This window comes from Camelina sativa, chromosome 7 (assembly GCF_030686135.1).
Source record: "Camelina sativa cultivar CO46 ecotype springtype chromosome 7, ASM3068613v1".
NCBI lineage: Eukaryota > Viridiplantae > Streptophyta > Magnoliopsida > Brassicales > Brassicaceae > Camelina > Camelina sativa.
This window is the reverse complement of record NC_141886.1, coordinates 17,690,953-17,709,035: the sequence shown is the minus strand read 5'-3', so window position 1 is coordinate 17,709,035 and position 18,083 is coordinate 17,690,953. Positions and strand designations below refer to the sequence as shown.

General features: G+C 33.3%; 3 protein-coding genes across 3 annotated transcripts; 2 read left to right on the top strand and 1 right to left on the bottom strand.

Annotated features, from left to right (window-relative positions):
* Nucleotides 1–1,800: 1,800 nt before the first annotated feature.
* On the top strand, nucleotides 1,801–2,873 carry LOC104701200 (uncharacterized). The gene has a single exon (XM_010416849.2). The coding sequence runs from the start codon at nucleotides 1,839–1,841 to the stop codon at nucleotides 2,871–2,873; it is 1,035 nt and encodes a 344-aa protein (XP_010415151.2). The 5' UTR covers nucleotides 1,801–1,838.
* Nucleotides 2,874–6,413: 3,540 nt separating this feature from the next.
* LOC104704644 (protein OPI10 homolog) lies at nucleotides 6,414–7,486 on the top strand. The gene is made up of 2 exons (XM_087460255.1): nucleotides 6,414–6,726; nucleotides 6,830–7,486. Exons 1-2 carry the CDS (start codon nucleotides 6,624–6,626, stop codon nucleotides 7,297–7,299), a joined length of 573 nt encoding a protein of 190 aa, XP_087316381.1. The 5' UTR covers nucleotides 6,414–6,623; the 3' UTR covers nucleotides 7,300–7,486.
* A 1,091-nt stretch (nucleotides 7,487–8,577) lies between these two features.
* On the bottom strand, nucleotides 8,578–13,116 carry LOC104701199 (disease resistance protein RPS6-like). The gene is made up of 6 exons (XM_087460254.1): nucleotides 12,392–13,116; nucleotides 11,172–12,288; nucleotides 10,743–11,084; nucleotides 10,229–10,636; nucleotides 8,841–10,004; nucleotides 8,578–8,743 (listed from the first exon to the last, which is right to left on the bottom strand). Exons 1-6 carry the CDS (start codon nucleotides 12,859–12,861, stop codon nucleotides 8,735–8,737), a joined length of 3,510 nt encoding a protein of 1,169 aa, XP_087316380.1. The 5' UTR covers nucleotides 12,862–13,116; the 3' UTR covers nucleotides 8,578–8,734.
* Nucleotides 13,117–18,083: the final 4,967 nt, after the last annotated feature.

Here is an 18,083-nt window from a genome sequence, read left to right as displayed (position 1 = left end):
TTTCGGCTATCTTCCAAGCTTTCACAGTGCATCTCGCACAATTGTAAACTTTCTCTAATATATATATAAACCGATATCCAAAAAAAAAAAAGAAAAAAAATTAAACAAGGCGAAAACATGAAGAATTCAAATTCAAGAACTCATAGAAAGAAAACGCTCCTCCTTCTCTCTTCTCCAGATCTAAAAACTAAAAATCTCTGATTGTCTCTCCGGCATGCCCTTCCGGCGCCGGTGAGGGCCCTCTCTTCTTTAGCTAGCTCTTCAGTAGGTGTCCCTCCGTCAACTTTTCGTCTCCAGTAGTATTGGAGTCCCTCCAATCAGATCTTGTCTCATGTTGGTGGTTCGAAGTGAGTCTGTCACGTTTGCAACGAAGAAGTGCTTGGGTGTGGCCGCTGGTGGTGACTCGATTTGTTTGCTTGAGGACGCCAGCAAGTCGACGATCTCTCCGGTGGATCTGGTATGGTGTCTCTTCGTTTGGCGCGTCTTCTCTCCTATGGGATGGTGTGGCTTTGGGAGCGTTGAGGATTTGGGCTTCTCTTCTTGGTTAAGTTCCAGAAGTCGTCTCACGGTGTGTTTGTCACCGGATCTGTCGATTTCTTCCTCCTCCGGTCAGGTTGGTGCTTTGCTCGGAGTTTGGGACTGTTTGTCGGTTGGTCGGGCTAGCTCTTAATTGCAGGTCTTGGATCTACTTAAGGAAGAAAGTAGTGAGTAGGTCTCTTCTCAGATAGCTGAGGTGTGGTATATTCTCCAATTTTATGCAGTTGTGACTCCAGTATGGGTGGTCGAGAATCTTCTGGTCAAGTCGCGCTTGGTAGAAGATGCCAGTAAGTTCGCGGTGAAGCTCTCTCTTGGCTCATCCACTCAATCGGGGTTGCGGCTGCGGTGGAAGTCAGTGGCTGAATGGTGGGTTTGCTATTTAGTTTAGGTGGTTAACTGTAGATCCTTCGGGATCTTAGAAGGCGGTTGTAGGTTCAGGGTTATGGGGGTCGTTTGAGTCACTTCCTTTTGTAAACTGCCGCTGTACTTGGAAAAAGGTGTTAGATTCTGATGTGGTTAGATTGATAGATACGGGATTTAACTTCGCGGAACCGTGTTATCGGATGCTTGAGCATAATGGAAGATCTATAACGGGTCAGGCTGGACATCAGAGAGGAATCAAAGATAGAATTTGGATACTTCTGTCATTGGTCATGATCTAGTGTCTTTGCCGCAAAGTCGTGGGTCTTGTATCCACCTGTATTAATGCATCGAGTTTTTTTTCTGGTCATTCAGCAGGGTCTGATCTCTTTTTTTTAAGATGACAAAGACTTTCGTTTTCTCTTTTTGTAATCTGTTGGATTTTTGTAATTTCTAAGGCTTCCCATTTTTTTGAAAGGCCAAATATTATTAATAAAACTATCTATTTAAAAAAAAAAAAAAATAAACAACTGATAGTAAATGAAAGAGGTAAAAAATCTAACTAAGTGAATGTAAACACCAATAAATTTAGTTTTAAGCATCTACGTTACACCAATGATTTCAGAAATTCATATAAATATTTTTAAAAGAATTGTCAAAAAAAATTTATGGCATAGTATATCGGAATTACGTATCTAATTACTTTCGATTCTCTTTTAATTTTTCTCCAATAAAAAAAAAAGCAAACTTTTTTTTTAGTACTAAAGCTGTAGGGGTAATTTAGTCATTTACAATTATGAAACATGAAACGTAAAAGTAACCAAATCGTTTATATATCAAAAAGATTCATCAGATCACTCTGTTACTCGTTCTGTTTTATCATTTATCTCTTTCTCTCTCGACTCCAAGATTTTCTCGAGAAAATAAATCCACGAAAAAAGATGACTTCTCGTCGTGAAAACGAAGCTTCTTCTTCATACCCACCACCACCACTCACCTCATCTCGTATCTACATCGGAACCCAAGCAAGAGAGATCCTCGCAACACGTGACATCAAAGGAATCACAAACCTCATCACTACCCTCTGTTACGGTAAAGAAACAGAGCAATCATCTTCATCTCCGAAGCTTCTCTACGAAATCTTCAAGCACCATTTCCCAAACATCTTAGCCGTGAAGCTCCTCCAAATCTACAGGTTCGGTGCCGATACAACAACCCCAAAGATTCGATCTTTCTCACTCTTTCTCCTCGATTCACTTCTCATGGATCTCGACGACTCAAGGGTCGGTTTGAAAACAGAGTCTTTGAACGACATCAAAACCCATTTGAATGCTTGTCTTTACGAGCGAGAAGCTTCGGATGAAGACTTCAAACTCCTCTCAAGAATCGTATCTCGTGTCGCTGTTGATGTTTTCATAGGAAGCAACCCTTGGGAAGAGCTCTGTATTTACATTCTCTCGCTAGATGGGAATAAAAAAGCTCTTTTGATGTTCAGTGATTTGCCAATTCTTCTTGATGATGAGTTCTTGATGCCGTTGTTGGACAATGGTCTTGGTTTAAAGATCGTTAACGTGTTGTTGATGAATCAAGATTGCGATGATGAAGAGGAGTGGTGTTTAGCTTTGGAAGCTGCGTTTGGTTTGATTCTTCAGCTTGTGACTGTGAAGAGGGAGAGTTTGGTTTGGGATTTGGTTTACGCGATTTTGAAATCGGTTTGGGAGATGGTTAACGTGAAGAGAAGAGAGATCGTTGTGCGTAAAAGTTTCGTTAGGGTTGCAAGGATAGTGGGAAGAGAAGCTTTGAGGTTCCGTGAGGCTGAGTATGAAGTTTTGTCACGTTTAGGTTTTATGATACAGAGGATGAGTGGAGTTAGTGATGTTACGTTGATGATGGTGACTATGATTCATGAAGTTCTTGAGAGGTATTACATGGGAGGTCAACCGTTTCATACTGGTTTGCTTAACCAGTTCCTGTAATTGGTTTTTTTCTTTAGTGACGAGTCTTGGTTTAATTTTGTGGACGACATGTACATATAAGTTCGTTTCTTTATGATCTATTCATGTTGGTATGGATTTCGTTTCTGATTCACTGATTATGCTTGTGAATTTCTAGTCCATTAATGAAGTTGGAGTTGAATATATCATAATGTTTGTTTTGAGACAAACTGATGGAAACGTTGTGAATTCATTTTGTAGTTTGTCACGTATACGCCATAACGGATGCTGTTGTAAATTAAATAGAGCAAGAGTACCATCGTGAATCAGTCACAAACTTATCGTCATAAATGATAAATCTATCTATAAGAAATGAATGCAAAATTCCAATTTGTGATGGAAATTGTGGAGTTTCTGAAAAAATATTTTTTTTTCCAATAAACACAATTTATTCATAATGGACAAGTTCTGAATTAAAGTCTTATCCTATAGGTTCAATTAGTGGCAAGAAAATTCTAACTTGTTTTCTTCAAGCAAGCTAGAACTCTCTTGTATCAATTGAGTTTTTTTTCTTCTCAAATAATCAATAAAGAAAGCTGTTTTTTGAACCATAAATCAATTCCGGTTTACTATGTGTGATTCGTTTGTACATCCTTCAATTCATATCTTGGATGCAGTGTGAGCTAGTTTGTTTGAAATCGTAGTTTAAGGCGTGCTTGTAGGTCTTTAGGTGGTTTAGGCGCTTCCTCATCAGATTGTAAGTACGGCTGAGCCACATTGTCCGCCACTCCGAGGCTGGTGCCTTATGTTCATCTTGGTTAATTGTCAAGGTTTGGTCGGTGCAAAGACTTTTACATTAACCGTTAGAAAATTCATTGATATCGACATTGTCGTTTTTGAAAGATGGTTAGGAATTTTTATGCTTTGTCAAACATAACCGTTAGAAAATTCATATTTCTAGGTTTTTATCCTTTTTCTTGTTCGGTTTTGACAGTGCCAGTCTGGTATTTACTAGTGCCCTAGGCAGAACTTAAAAGGGAGTGTTGCAGTTTTAGTACATTTTGGGAAAGATATTAAGTTTTTAATACGTTTATTATTTAAAATAACAAAAATGGGTGGTGAGAGAGAGAGTGAGAAAGTGTGTGAGTGTGTTAGTTGGTGAGAGAGAGAGTAAGAGAGAGTGATGAGAAAGTGAGAGGGTGAGAGTGTAATAGTGAGAGAAATGTGGGAATCGTGAGAGTGATGTAAGAGTGAATAAAAAAAATATTTTTACTATTTTATTTTTATTCATTTTTATTATTTTTTTCTATTTTCTTTATTATAATTATTCAAATAACTGTTAATGTAATAAAAAAAAATTATATACAAAAAATCTATGTTTTTTTCTTTATAATTTGATATTTTATTATAGGCATTTTATTTTATTATTATTTTTTTATATATCACAACTGAAATATATGATTGTTCTATATACATTTGTTGATGGATGGTTGTTAATCCGTACACTGGATTGTTTTGATCACTAAACGTTTATGGCTGGATGGTTTTATCTGTACACGTTTATGGCTGGATGATTATTATACATGTTTTTTTTTGTTGGAATTGATCTGTACACGTTTATGTCTGGATCGTTTTGTTAGAACTGATATATTTAACAATCCAGTGTACGGATTAAAAATCTTTCAACAATAAATATTAATAGAACAGTAATATATATATCAGTTGTGATATAAAAATATTTAAAATAATAAAACAAAATGCATATCCAACTATAAAAAAAACATAGATTTTTTTTATATCTGACAAAAGTTTAGAAAAAATATATCTTACCAAATATATGTATAACAAAATAAAAGAGAATATGTATAAACAAAAAAAATAGTTTTTTTTTGCTTTCTCTCTCCTCTAATACACACGCTCATATTTCTAAAAAAATAGTTTTTTTGCTTTCTCTCTCCTCTAATACACACGCTCATATTTCTCTCACACCATCTCTCACAGCCATGATGGTCTCCCTACCTCTCACACCCATAGTAGTCCCACCACTCCTTTTTCTATCTCTCACCAGTGGTCCACATCTAATTATCTTATTATGAATAGTGAACGTAATATATTTTCAATTATGTTTTAAAAACATACTAAAACTACAATTATCCCAACTTAAAAACATGCCCTTTTAAATATTAACCAAAAATTATAACCAATAGTATATAAGACTTTATACTTAATGTTTTGAAATTGTATTAACACAAACCAAAGCCAAAGCATTAGTTTTGATGAAAAGGTTTATCTAATAGTTTAACAAAGCAAACAATTAACCTCAAAAGGAAAAAAGTCAATACCAAAACTAACAATTAACCTCAAAAACTATGATTTGCACTTATATTAAAGTCCACATTTTTATAAAAGTCTTTAGATGTATATAAAAACTCTATAAAAACATTTACAAAAAATGACCTAAGTTTTTTTATGCCCTAATCCTTTGCTTCAGTTGTTTGTCCCATGGGTCGGCCCTGGGTTTTGACAATATAATCTCTCTTGTAAGACATATTTCTTTATATTCTCTACACAAGCTCCCATCTCTTGATACAATAGTTTGTCTCCAGCAATGTAATCGAGAGAGGTTGATGCTTTGGCAAAGCAAATCCTCCAACTTCTTGTATCAAAATCCGGTTTAGCATCAATTAAAAATTTCAGTTTGCACAAAAAATAAGTTGGTAGAAGAATAATATAATAAATCCATTTACAGTAAAACCTCAATTAATTAATAATGTTGGGACCATGACATTTTCTCAATTTATAGTGATATTAATTTATCTATAGTAATATTGATTTTATAGTGAAAATAAATAATTATTAATTTCTAGATATATTTCTAATTTTAAAATTTTTAAAATTATGAATTGACACAATTTTAGCAAAATATGATTAGATTTTTGGATGTTGTAAATTTTATGTTTTAGAATTGACAATAAATTACGAATACTATAGAGTATAGACAAATTCATTTCTACACATGACATACATAAATTCAAAATTATGAATAACAATAGCAGTTGTCATACCTTAATAGCTTATATAAAACTATCAAAATGATGATACATATGTATGAATTGAATACTTTAAAAAGTTAGCTATTTTTATGTTGTTATAGAGTATTTTATACCATTATAGTTTTAAAAAGCAACCTAACAATTGTATTACAAATATGAGCTTTAGAAGAAAATTTGAAGTTTTAAAACATACATTATCAATTATATCAATATATATATATATATATGAATTTACATGATTATTAATTTATGATATTATTGGAACCATATTTTATACCGAGATTTTAAAAAAATTATTATCTTATTATCTTATCAAATTTTATTATTTTTTATACTGGCCCAACTTGATATTAACAAAATTTATTAATTTATAATATTTATTAATTTATAGAGTATTAATTTATAAATATTTTACTTTATTGGAATTAGTACTACATTTAAAAAAAGAAAAAAAAAGTATTATTCCGAACGTCCTAATTTAAAAAGAGAAAAATATAAGCTACTTATTATTATTTTTTTTTGTAAAATTGACCAAAAAAAAACAACATTAATTTTTAGTTTTTTCTTTATGTAAATTCTCTTACATTAGTCTTCCTGCGGAAACCATAGTTTAGCTCATTCTAATATCTTCTAGAATCATCTTCTCACTCTCCATCTGTCTTCTTCATCAGTCCATCTCCAACACAAACTTCATAACTTTTCACTCAAAAATCAAATCCTTAACCCAAAAAAATCAACAATGTTCGGCGTCGTCTTCCCAAATCGAAGTTTCCCAGTCGACATCTCAACCTTCACTCAAATCGATACTTTCCATTGGGTTCTCGACATGAACCACTTCGTCGGTAAGTATACACCCACACCCTTCCCCCCCCCCCCCAAACAAAACAAAAGTTTTTCAAAAACCCTAATCGAAAAATCCAATCTTTTTTTTTGTTTTGTTTACAGGTGAAGCCTATGATCAAATCTCAGATATGTGTATCTTCTTGTTAAACAACTTCAATCTCCCACCAGATAAAGCTTTAGCTGTATACGTTCAATCCCCAGGATCAGCTTTTGTGTTCTGTGGTGCTGTGACTTTAGCTAGACCATCTGCGGTTCTATCACTCCAGTGGCCTGAACCTGGTAGTGCTGCTCAGATGCAGCTCACGGCGGGTGATTCGAGCTCTTTATCGGCCAAGATCGGTGTTTCTGTTGAGGATGCGGCGGCGTTGAGTTCGATGGATGTTGTGGCGGAGAGGAGGATTGAGAGATTGGCTATGAAAGTTGGGGAGAATCTGTTTAACTTTATGCAGTCTTTTTGTGGTGTTGATGGAAGTAAATTGGTTGTTCCTATGGATATTTTGGATCGTTGGTTCAAGAAGTTTCAGGAGAAAGCTAAACGTGATCCTGGTTTCCTCAAAACCTTTGCTTTGTAAGGTTAGGTGTTTTTTTTTTTTTTTTTAATCTCTTTTGGTTCTGTATGATGAATTGAACCAGAGATTGTAGTTTTACTTGGTTTATGATCTTGCTTCACTGTACTACAATGGTGGGTTTTGTCCCATTTTGATATTGGGTTCTGTATGATGGATTGAACAAGTGATTGTAGTTTTACTTCGTTTGCCAGTGTTCTCCTTGCTTTACATATGAATTATTATCATTTACTGCTCTTAAGCAAGTGTTGAGCTTTATCTTATTGCTTTGAGGTAGATGAAAGGTGAAGATTAAACCATCTTGTGTTTGACGAGTGAATCTTGATTCCTAGTTTTTGAGAAGTTTTCTCTTTCACTATAGTGTGTGGTTTTACCCATTTGATGAATTGAAGAAGAGGTTGAACTACAATTTGCCAATGAGACTATATGTGAGGGATATGAATATTTGCTTTCACTCTTCTTCGTTTTTGTTAAATGGTAAATATATAGCATCTTTACAGAAGATGGGTTTAACCTTTTGGTTTAATTACGTAACTTAAGTGAGAACTTGATGAGGAGTAATAAAATATGAATAATAGTTTCAGTAAGTGGATGCTGTTTCATATCTGGTCAGATAATGGTTTTAACAGTTTCAGTGTTCTACTTGGTTACATATGAATTCACAAGTTTCAGTAAATGGGTGCTGTTTCAGATCTGGTCAGGTCTTATGCTTTATCTTGTTGCTTTGAGGTAGATGAGATGTGATGATTTAACCAGTTTGTGTTTGAGTAGTGATTAGTGAACCTTTCGTTCTTAGTTTTTTGCATTAGTGTCTAGTTTCTGAGAAGCTTCACTTCACCACATCTGTGGTTTTATCCATTTGGTTTTGGGGTTTCAATTGATGAACCGGAGGAAAGTGTCGTTTTACTTAGTTTTCAATGAGAAAACATGAGGGATATTGCTTTAAGTGAGTTTCTTGCTTATATATGAATCACAATTCTATTAACTTGATGTTGTTACTGATCAGTTCATGTTACTAAGCTCAATCAAACTTTGCTATTTCCTATTTATATTTTGTTGCCTTAAGGTAGAAGAATGGTAAAGCTTAACCCAGCTTTTTTTGAGGTTTGGATCTTTTGTTCTTCCTAGTCCTTTTATTTGATCTTGTTTGGTTTCAATAAGTTTGAGGGGATATGTTGGAGTTTGCAGCCATATTGCGCATCTATAGCACTTTCTGGGTCTAGCGGTTGTATAGGTGGAGTTGGTGAACTTAGTTGAGTTTTTGAAAATAGCTAACTAAAAGCATTGTAGAAACTAGAATTTATTTGAACGTAAACGACATAATGAATTTAACAAGCTAGGGTTTTACACCAACCAAATAATCTAGGAATGCTAAAATAGTCACATCTTGTGTTCCTCCTGTGGTCGGAAGCAGAGCAAAACAGAGGGTTTTAGAGATCCTTCACATAATCTGCAAAATAAAGAAATAAATATGTGATATAAATAGTTTTCGATAGTTCCTGAAAAGTAATATACAATATAATGTCCAGTTTATGCTTAATGCTTACCCGCATTCGCTTCGTGTTCTTATCTTGTTCTTCACAACTGTCTCCACACTCTCCATTGTGTTCTTTCTTATTAACCATACTGTCATCATCATTTGCTTCAGAAACATGTAGAAGAGTATTTCCATTACCAAGTCGGTTCTCTGGTGATGAAAAGTCCTTGAAGATGCGTATGCCCCAACCTTTTAACTCAGACAAGGAACAATTATCATAATTACTCAAATGAAGTTGTATATCCACCTGTTCGTAGTTCATTTCAACTAGAGAAGCATTGTCTTTGTTTAGAGGGACAAAACAGTCGAATATAACAAGGTGGATACCCTTCTCACTATTCTCGAACGCATGTGGTGGGTAAAGAGTATCAAAGTGGTTCCCAAATCTACCTTTGAAGTGACAAGATACATGGATCTTATATAAAAAAAACCCTTCAGGAGCAGGTTTGGTTAGACAGACCACGGCGCAAGCCTTAAATCTCAAGAATGGTTGAGTGGGAGAGGTGTAAAGGAGAGGGATATTGGTCAAAGAGGTACCCGCCGTAGTACGGTGAGTGAAATATGAAAGTACTTGTTGACCTGGTAATATCATGAACTTAGATGCAATTGATTGTCGTTGAAGGAGAACTTTTTGATCCATGTTGAAGCAGCTGATGAAATTTTCCGGAAAAGAAGAGAAAGCTTCTTGGACGACGACAGGCATATTGTCTGTTTCCATTGCCACAACACTTGAACTATCATTCCAGCTAGTTTCCGTTAGTCCCCCACAATTTGAAAAGTGGACTTCCTCAAGATGTTTCAGTTCAAAAATGTGTAGGGATACACGTTTTAAATTGCTGCATTCGTTCATATTTAGGTGTTGAAGCTTAGAAAACTTCTTGACCCACCAAGGAACCTCTTCAATCCCTGTACTGCATACTCTCAGCGAATGGATGTTGGTTGAGATATCAGGAAATAATCTCAAACGTGGGCATCTAGAGAGGTCAAGGACAGAGAGATCTCGGATATTGATGCCTGTGGGAAGCGTCTCCAGATTTTTGCAGTTTAGAATTCTCAAATACTCAAGTTTAGTGAAATTCTGGATAGAGGAAGGAAGCTCTACCAAACTTGGAATATCCGAGAGAAACAATCTCGTCAAAGAGTGAGGCAGCATGGCCATGAGTGGTGTAAGCGGCTGAACCAAAATAAACAATGTAAAGATGTTAAACAAAACTAACTCAAATTACTTGCTCCACTCTTTCAATAATAATTAGTAACAATTGGCACTTTTCACATATAACTTATAATTGTTACTAATTATTATTTCACAACGTTTGAGAAATTCAACCTAGGCAATACGGACAATAATTTTATATAAAAATGTTGGTTAAAATTTTTTTGGAAATAAGGTTAGGTTACCTGCTCTCTTTCCCACAATTTCTCACTCTTTATTCTATACATGCGAAGAATACTGAGTTTCTTTAGACGCGAGATAGAAAGGAAGTCGTCAATTGCTGTATTGTCTATAAAGAGCACCGAAACGTTGGTTGAGATATCAGGAAAAATCTTCAACCGTGAGCATTCATTAAGATCAAGACTACAAAGAGATTGGAGGTCGATTCCACTGGGAAGAGTCTCCAGATTTATGCATTTTGACATAGTCAACGTCTCGAGTTTATTGAGATACTGAATAGAGGCAGGAAGCTCCACTAAATTTGAGCAACCGCTAAAATTAAGTGTCTTGAGATTGGTTGCCATCGAGAGATCAGGGATTTCTTTCAAATTTGTAGATCCTTGCAAATCTATATCCTTGAGCCCTTCGAGTGTCTAGAAAATAAATAACTTAGACGTCATTTTTATCTAAAAGTATAAAATATACGCATTTAACCTCTCGATACAAATAATATTGTAATTGTGTATAATTAAAACTTACATGAACTCCTTCCCATAGCCTTTCGAGTTTGCTCCCTGGCATTTGGAGCTTAACGAGGTTTCCAGGACGAAAGTTATGAGGCAAGCATCTCATAGGATATCCGTCCAACCTTAGTAATCTAAGTTTATGGGGCAAATAGTTGAAGCTTTCTGGTAAGTTCCATCTCACTTCTTTCTTGTAGTCTTGTTGTTTCTTTGTTAACCTCTTGATGAAGTCCCATCTCTTTGTGTATATTTTTAGAAAAAGGAGATTAGGCATCCCTTTGAAGGCATTCTCATGTATATGTACTTCATCAATCTCATCCATATCCAGTGCTATACCTAAGACCTTTTTGCCGGTATCCTAAGATTGCGGTATCAATATCAATATACAATCATATCAAATGAGATTATATATATATATAAAGAAAAAGTGCACCAAAATACTTACAGTATCATCTTCAAGTAAATCGCATATATCCTTCGAATCCACAAGAAATTCCCTTTCCGTAGGCTTATCAGACTGTGCACGGACAATCTCCTTACCCAACTCTTGTAATAAACAGTGCATCTCAACATAGTTTTCTCTTACATGTATAAGAGACTTATCAACGAGGTTTTTAAACCCGACATTAAAATCCAAATCACTATCTGCTAGTAGCAGCTTTATGTCATCGACAGTCTCACCATTAAAAAGACATGCAATGTGTCGAAATATGGCTTCATCTTTTCTGTTATTTAACCCTTCATAGCTGACTCTTAGTGTTCTCTCAATTTTTCCATTCAGCCTAACACAAAGGCTAGGAAGCATATCTATCCACTCTTCTTTTTCCCTACCACGTAGATACGAACCCAAAACTTTAAGACCCAACGGAAGATTGCCAGCGTGTAAGGCAACTTCAGAGGCCAGCTCCATCATACCATTGGGTGGATAATTTTTCTTGAAAGCTGATCGACAAAATATCTCAAGAGCAAGCTCTTTAGTTGGGAGACAAACCTCATAAATATGATTAATACCATGGGCCTTTAAAAAATGCTTGTCTTGTGTAATGACTATGATTCTACTTCCACTTCCAAACCAATGAATTTGACCCACCAAGGCATCTAACACCACTTGGTCATTCAAATCATCAATAAAGATTAGAACTTTTCGGTGTTTTAGCCTTTCTTCCACTGCAATTAAACTCTCTATCTTTATTTGTTTGTTGTCTAAAATTTTAGACAAGAAGCTTTTTTGTAAGTGCAGTTTCATATTATAGTCATCTGAGTTTGCACTAGAATAAATTTTCATACTCTTATGTATGAATGCCCTGTCTATAAAAGCACTACCTTGGAACCGACAAGCGATTCGACCAAATAGAGCTCTAGCAATGGTAGTTTTGCCAATTCCTGACGTACCCCATAGCCCAGCCATCCTCACATCCTCAGATTCCAAATTTAACAATGCACTCATCTCAATGATATGGTTTTCGATGCCAACCAAATCCTCAGAATCCTTTGATGTGGTTAGCAAAAGTTTCTTCAAAACATTATTTGAGATATCTTCTATCATTTTTGCTTCATTATCCCTAAAAAGGAGAAATATATATCTTTTTTTAAAAAAACACATAAAATTAGAAGTATCAAGGTGTATAAGAAATGATATATAATGGATACATCAAAATTTAGTACCAGTTTTGAGAATGATATCCAAGGATATTTGCTACATCGGTCAAAGTTTGCCGCCAAAGTTTTGTTTCATTCTCTGTTTTGTTCTGACAAGTCTTTGAGAAAGCCTCTCCAAAGTTTCCGGTTTGTTTCCTTACATGAGAAGGATCCAAACGGTAGAAAATCGATATCACCATTTGACCAAACTCTTTTTTGCATTTCACAATCTCCATCAGTTCGTTAAGACACCAGCTTGAAGAGGCGTAACTTTGAGAGAACACAACTACCGCGATTCTTGAAGTCCTTATTGCCTGTTTAAGCTCAGGATCGAGCGATTGGCTTCTCTCTATCTCGTTGTCTTTGAAAGAAATGATCAGTTTCCGATCAAGCTCTTTTAGAAAGTGACTGAGGAAAGTTATGCGGACGTCTTCCCCGCTGAAGCTCGGGAAAACATCGTATACCCAATTGTGAGAAGAGGAGGAAGAAGACGCCATTAGGCTAACAAAAAAAAAAAAGCAAAATCTTTTTTTTTTGGAAAGTCACAGTCTTAAGAACAATAGCTTGTAGTTGACAGGACAAAACTTAAACGAAGTTAGGGAAAGAAAGTTTTAAATTATATTTTTGATTATGTGAGTTTCATGGAAAGCACAAGGAAGCTTGTTAAGTCTCGTTGCCAAGGTCTAACGGAGACTTGCTGGTACCACTCGAGTCTTTCTGATACGAGAGAAAAGAGAGCCATTGGTAGATCCAAAAACTTTTTTTATTCGTCGTCGTGGTAGGTAATTTTATGCATATGTCATTGAAGGAAAAAGACTTAAATTAATATATCATTTAACATAGCAACTAACAATCATGAAGCGTCACCTTTATTTTAAAAATCTTAGTGATATTAAGAGTTTAAAATTACAACTAGAGAGAGATTCAAATTAAATGCACAAAAAGTCCTCAAAGTATATTACTGAACAAAGATTTTTTTAGAAATAATTGGCAAAAACATATATTTTTGACACTTAATTTGAAAACCCATACATTCACTATTTACAATTATAAAAACCCACCTAGACTACTGTTCAGTTATTTCTATAGCTATTTTTTGCCATTCAAAATCTTTTTTAGAGATAATTGGCAAAAACATACATTTTTGAAACTTAATTTGAAAACCCATACATTCACTATTTACAATTATAAAAACCCACCTAGACCATCGTTAAGTTATTTCTATAGCTCTTTTTGCCATTCAAAATCCTATTTAATTACATTTCATGCCATCACTCTTTTTTCTTTCTTTTCTTGATTTTTTCAAATAATTGTTAATATAATCTTTTTCTAGAAAACTTCTTAGATACAAAATTTTTTTATATTTTTTATGTACAATTTGATATGAATTTTGTTTAATATTTTTTTAATATATTATATATATCTTTGTATCCGTACACTTTTGAAAATGTACAGATGTTTATACACTTTATTAAGTGTACAAATGTCTGTTCACATTATTAAGTGTACATATGTACTTTTTACAAAACCATTGCAGTAAAGACATTTAAAATCTTAAAAATTAAACAAATTACATCTATACATTTAATAATGTGTACATACATCTGTATATTTAATAATGTGTACAGACATCTGTACACTTAATAATGTGTACGGATACAAAATTTGTAAACAATATTTAATATTATGAAATAAAATCATCAAACAAAATGCATATCAAATTATAAAGAAAAAACATAGATTTTTTGTACGGATACAAATATTGTTAGAAAGTTTAAACCGTACTCAAATATTGTTGGACGTTTTAAATCTGTCCAGCCTGCTGGATTGTTTAAACCCTACTCAATTTGATATGAATTTTGTTTAATATTTTTTAAATATATTATATATATCTTTGTATCCGTACACTTTTAAAAATGTACAGATGTTTATACACTTTATTAAGTGTACAGATGTCTGTACACATTATTAAGTGTACATATGTACTTTTTACAAAACTATTGCAGTATAGACATTTAAAATCTTAAAAATTAAACAAATTACATCTATACATTTAATAATGTGTACAAACATCTGTACATTTAATAATGAGTACAGACATCTGTACACTTAATAATGTGTACGGATACAAAATTTGTAAAAAATATTTAATATTATGAAATAAAATCATCAAACAAAATGCATATCAAATTATAAAGAAAAAACATAGATTTTTTGTACGGATACAAATATTGTTGGAAGGTTTAAACCGTACACAAATATTGTTGGACGAGTTTAATCTATCAATTATGCTGGGTACCTTAAACCATATACAAATATTGTTGGACGACATGCTGGATGGTTTGAACTTTACACAAATATTGATGGATAAATCTATCCAACAATGATTTAAACCGTACACAAATATAGATATTTTGGATAAAATTATATTTGAAATCATTAAAACAAAATGCATATCAAATGATAAAGAAAAATACATAGTTTTTTTGTATATAGAAAATATTTGGAAACAAAAGATATATTAATAAATATTTGAATAATTAGGAAAAAGTTATTGTGATGAAAAGAAAAAGAAATAAAGATATTAATATATATATATAAAGAGAAAGATAAACGTAGATAAATAAAAAAGACATCAAAAAAATCAAGAGTCTTACCTATTTTCTTTCTTCTCTCTCTCATCTTTCTTCTCTCTCTCCTCTTTCTTCCTCAAATAAATCGATCAGGGCTTTAAAGTAAAAATCGACAAATGCCCCTGACCCACATAAATTTTTATCTCTTAACACCCACTTTTTGTTATTGTAAATAGTGACTGTATCAAACCCATAATTAAGTTTCATAAATGTAATAAAACTCCAACAAACCCTTTTTTTATATACTAAAAAAAAAAGATATCAATACTATAAAAACATGATGCGTTTATCACCAGGGCTTAGACACCTCAGCTTCAACTTTCAATTTGGTAGACACATCAAGTAAATCATTAGCCAATAAAATTATAAGAAATAATACTTGTTGGCTTTTTCTTTGCCATGTCACATAATTGTCTCAATTTGTTATTCTTCTCATACCTTATATTTATTATTACCCAAAGCTTACAAACCAATAAACGCCCATGTAAAGTCTATGAAAAAAAAGATAAACTCTAAGTGAATACATGTGTCGTAAAGTCGAACTTGTTTCTCTTCTGAGCATCTTTTACTGAGGTTTCGACGATGACACGACATCCAGAGAAGAATTAAAAAAAAAATTTCGACATTTTCGTTTTCGGATGATAATTTTGATGATTATTTTATTCTAGTACTATAATTTTCTACTTTGAGTTTCGAGGTAACATAATTTTGTTTTTTTTTGTGTTTTTTTAAAAATTTTGAGATTGATGAAGAACTCTAGAGTTAAATTTGGGTCCGATTGGTAACGTACCCAAAGCTGTACAGAAAAGTTGTAAGTTGGAGCTGTAAGCTGTTACGGAATAGTGCAAAACTGTAAAAAAGAGCTATACATGAAAGCGGTACAAAAAAGCTGAGAGTAAAGTTTTTAATAAAATTTTTAATAACGCTTTTGTGATTGGTAAAAAATCAAAGCTATACTACTGGTACAGCTTTAATTGTGTTCACCAATCAAGGCAAAAAAAAAACAATTTCTAGGTTGTTAATTTGATCCATTCGGCTCATCTTCTTCTTCTTCGTCACCTCACTTTCTAGAATCTGAAAAGTTGGCTAAGAAGAGAACAGAACAATGACGCCCACGCATATGGTTATGATGCCCATAGCGCTCTCGCTCTCACTCATTTGCAGATATGAAGTTTATAATAATAGACTGGAAACCAAAGCTGGAATATCAATGATTAATCAAAATCTTACTTTATTTTAATCGTCTTCTCCTTCATCTCTCTCCCTCTCAATTATTTTATCATGATTATGTTACTTTTTACATCATTGGAATAGTTATACGAATTCATTTGTGATCGTAACAATTTGTATGCTATTGTAAGATTAGTTATATTTTTTCATCTGGTTCTTTTACATGTGTTATATGATCTATACGTATAACAACTTCTATGACATAATGATATGTGTAACAAATTCGAAAAATGCTACTAGAGATTGTTTTTCTATCCCCCAACATCAATTTAGGCATTTAGCTAATGAAAACTTAAAAATTATGTTGAACATAAAAATGATATGTATTTTAATAAAGAATTATGAATGAAAAGTGTGAATGGCAAATAACTTTCAGTTTTGAGAAGTGATTATCTTAATGAAACAAAAATAAACAAAAAAAATTCCCAAGTGAAAATCCCTTAATTAATCATATCATCAATTCTGTTTTTGTTCAGCTACTATTTATTACAACTACTACTCTTAACCTTTGTCTCTTACTCGATTGTTGTATATATATCCCTTAATTAATTATATCATCAAACTTCTGAGTGAAAGCTTGTAGAAAGCTTGAAAATAAAATTTGGAAAAGAAGCCCTCATTCTCATATAATTTCATCTCACTTTTACAATTACATTGCTATTTGTATGTTAAAATAAGACTCTCAAATGATAAGAGAACATATGTCATCTACCTCATGATTCCAGCTGCACCAAGGGTACAAAATTTGTAAGAAACGTTCGTTTTTTATTACAACAACATACAAAATTATTATTTCAAAAACATAAATAATAAAAATATTCAAAAAATAAATAAAAAAAAACAACCCGCTGCGTTAGCGCGGGTATTAACCTGATACACAATAATAGTTCAATAGTGACGCAAGAGAAAAAAAATTCAGGGCAGAACGAAACATGGCTTCACTTGCCTGAAACAGATACATTGATTTCTGTTTTGTTTTTTTTTGTTGTAAATTCCTTCAGATGATATGCAATTTAATTGTGTTGGCCAATCAGAAAGTTTAGAGTAAGGGTTTCAAAGAAAGCCGATGATAGAAGCTAGTAGCTACCCTTGGGCCTTGTTTTATGCCGTTCCTTGCAAATCAAGTTATCTCTTCTTTATCTGTTTCTAATCTTCTACTACTTATGCAATGTGGAATGCATTGTCAGCTTGCTCAAATCTAATCGATTTGAAGATTGTTGGAATGTAAGTTGGCTTTGAGTGCTTGTATGTTGCTTACCATATACCTTTTTTGAACATCATGTTATTTTCTGCAGGTTTGTGCTAGGACGGGTTTAGTAGAGATGGAACTAGCTAGAGGTACTCGTGAGAAAATGTTGTTTGATAGAGCATTTTTTTACAACACTGTTTTGCGCAATGGGGATAATTTATTCTTGTTTGCCTCCCAAGTTTGGTTAGTTTACCTAATTTTTGACTAGTTTATCAGATGGTATAACATAATCAAACATCAGAGTGTTACTTATTGAGTATTCTTATATAGAGAAATGTGCTCAACCAACAAGGAACATTGAGTTTATAAGCCGCTTGAGGTGTCCTTCTTCTGTTCAATAAATTGCCGTAAGCTTTCATCTTTCTTTCGTTAGTTCGAGCTTAAAATCTGATGTAATGCTCTTCTTTTTTGACAGGTTCCAATTGCTCTTCGTTTTGTCGTTGATTTAAGCTTAGTATTTATTTTCTAGAAGAACCTACAATAACATATCTTTCTCTTATTTCATTTTTTTTTTCGATTTCTTCGTATATGTCTTTTTGGTTTCCCGTAAATGTCCCATGATAGTAATCTAAGCATGCATTAAATATAGCACATGATTTCAAATGTT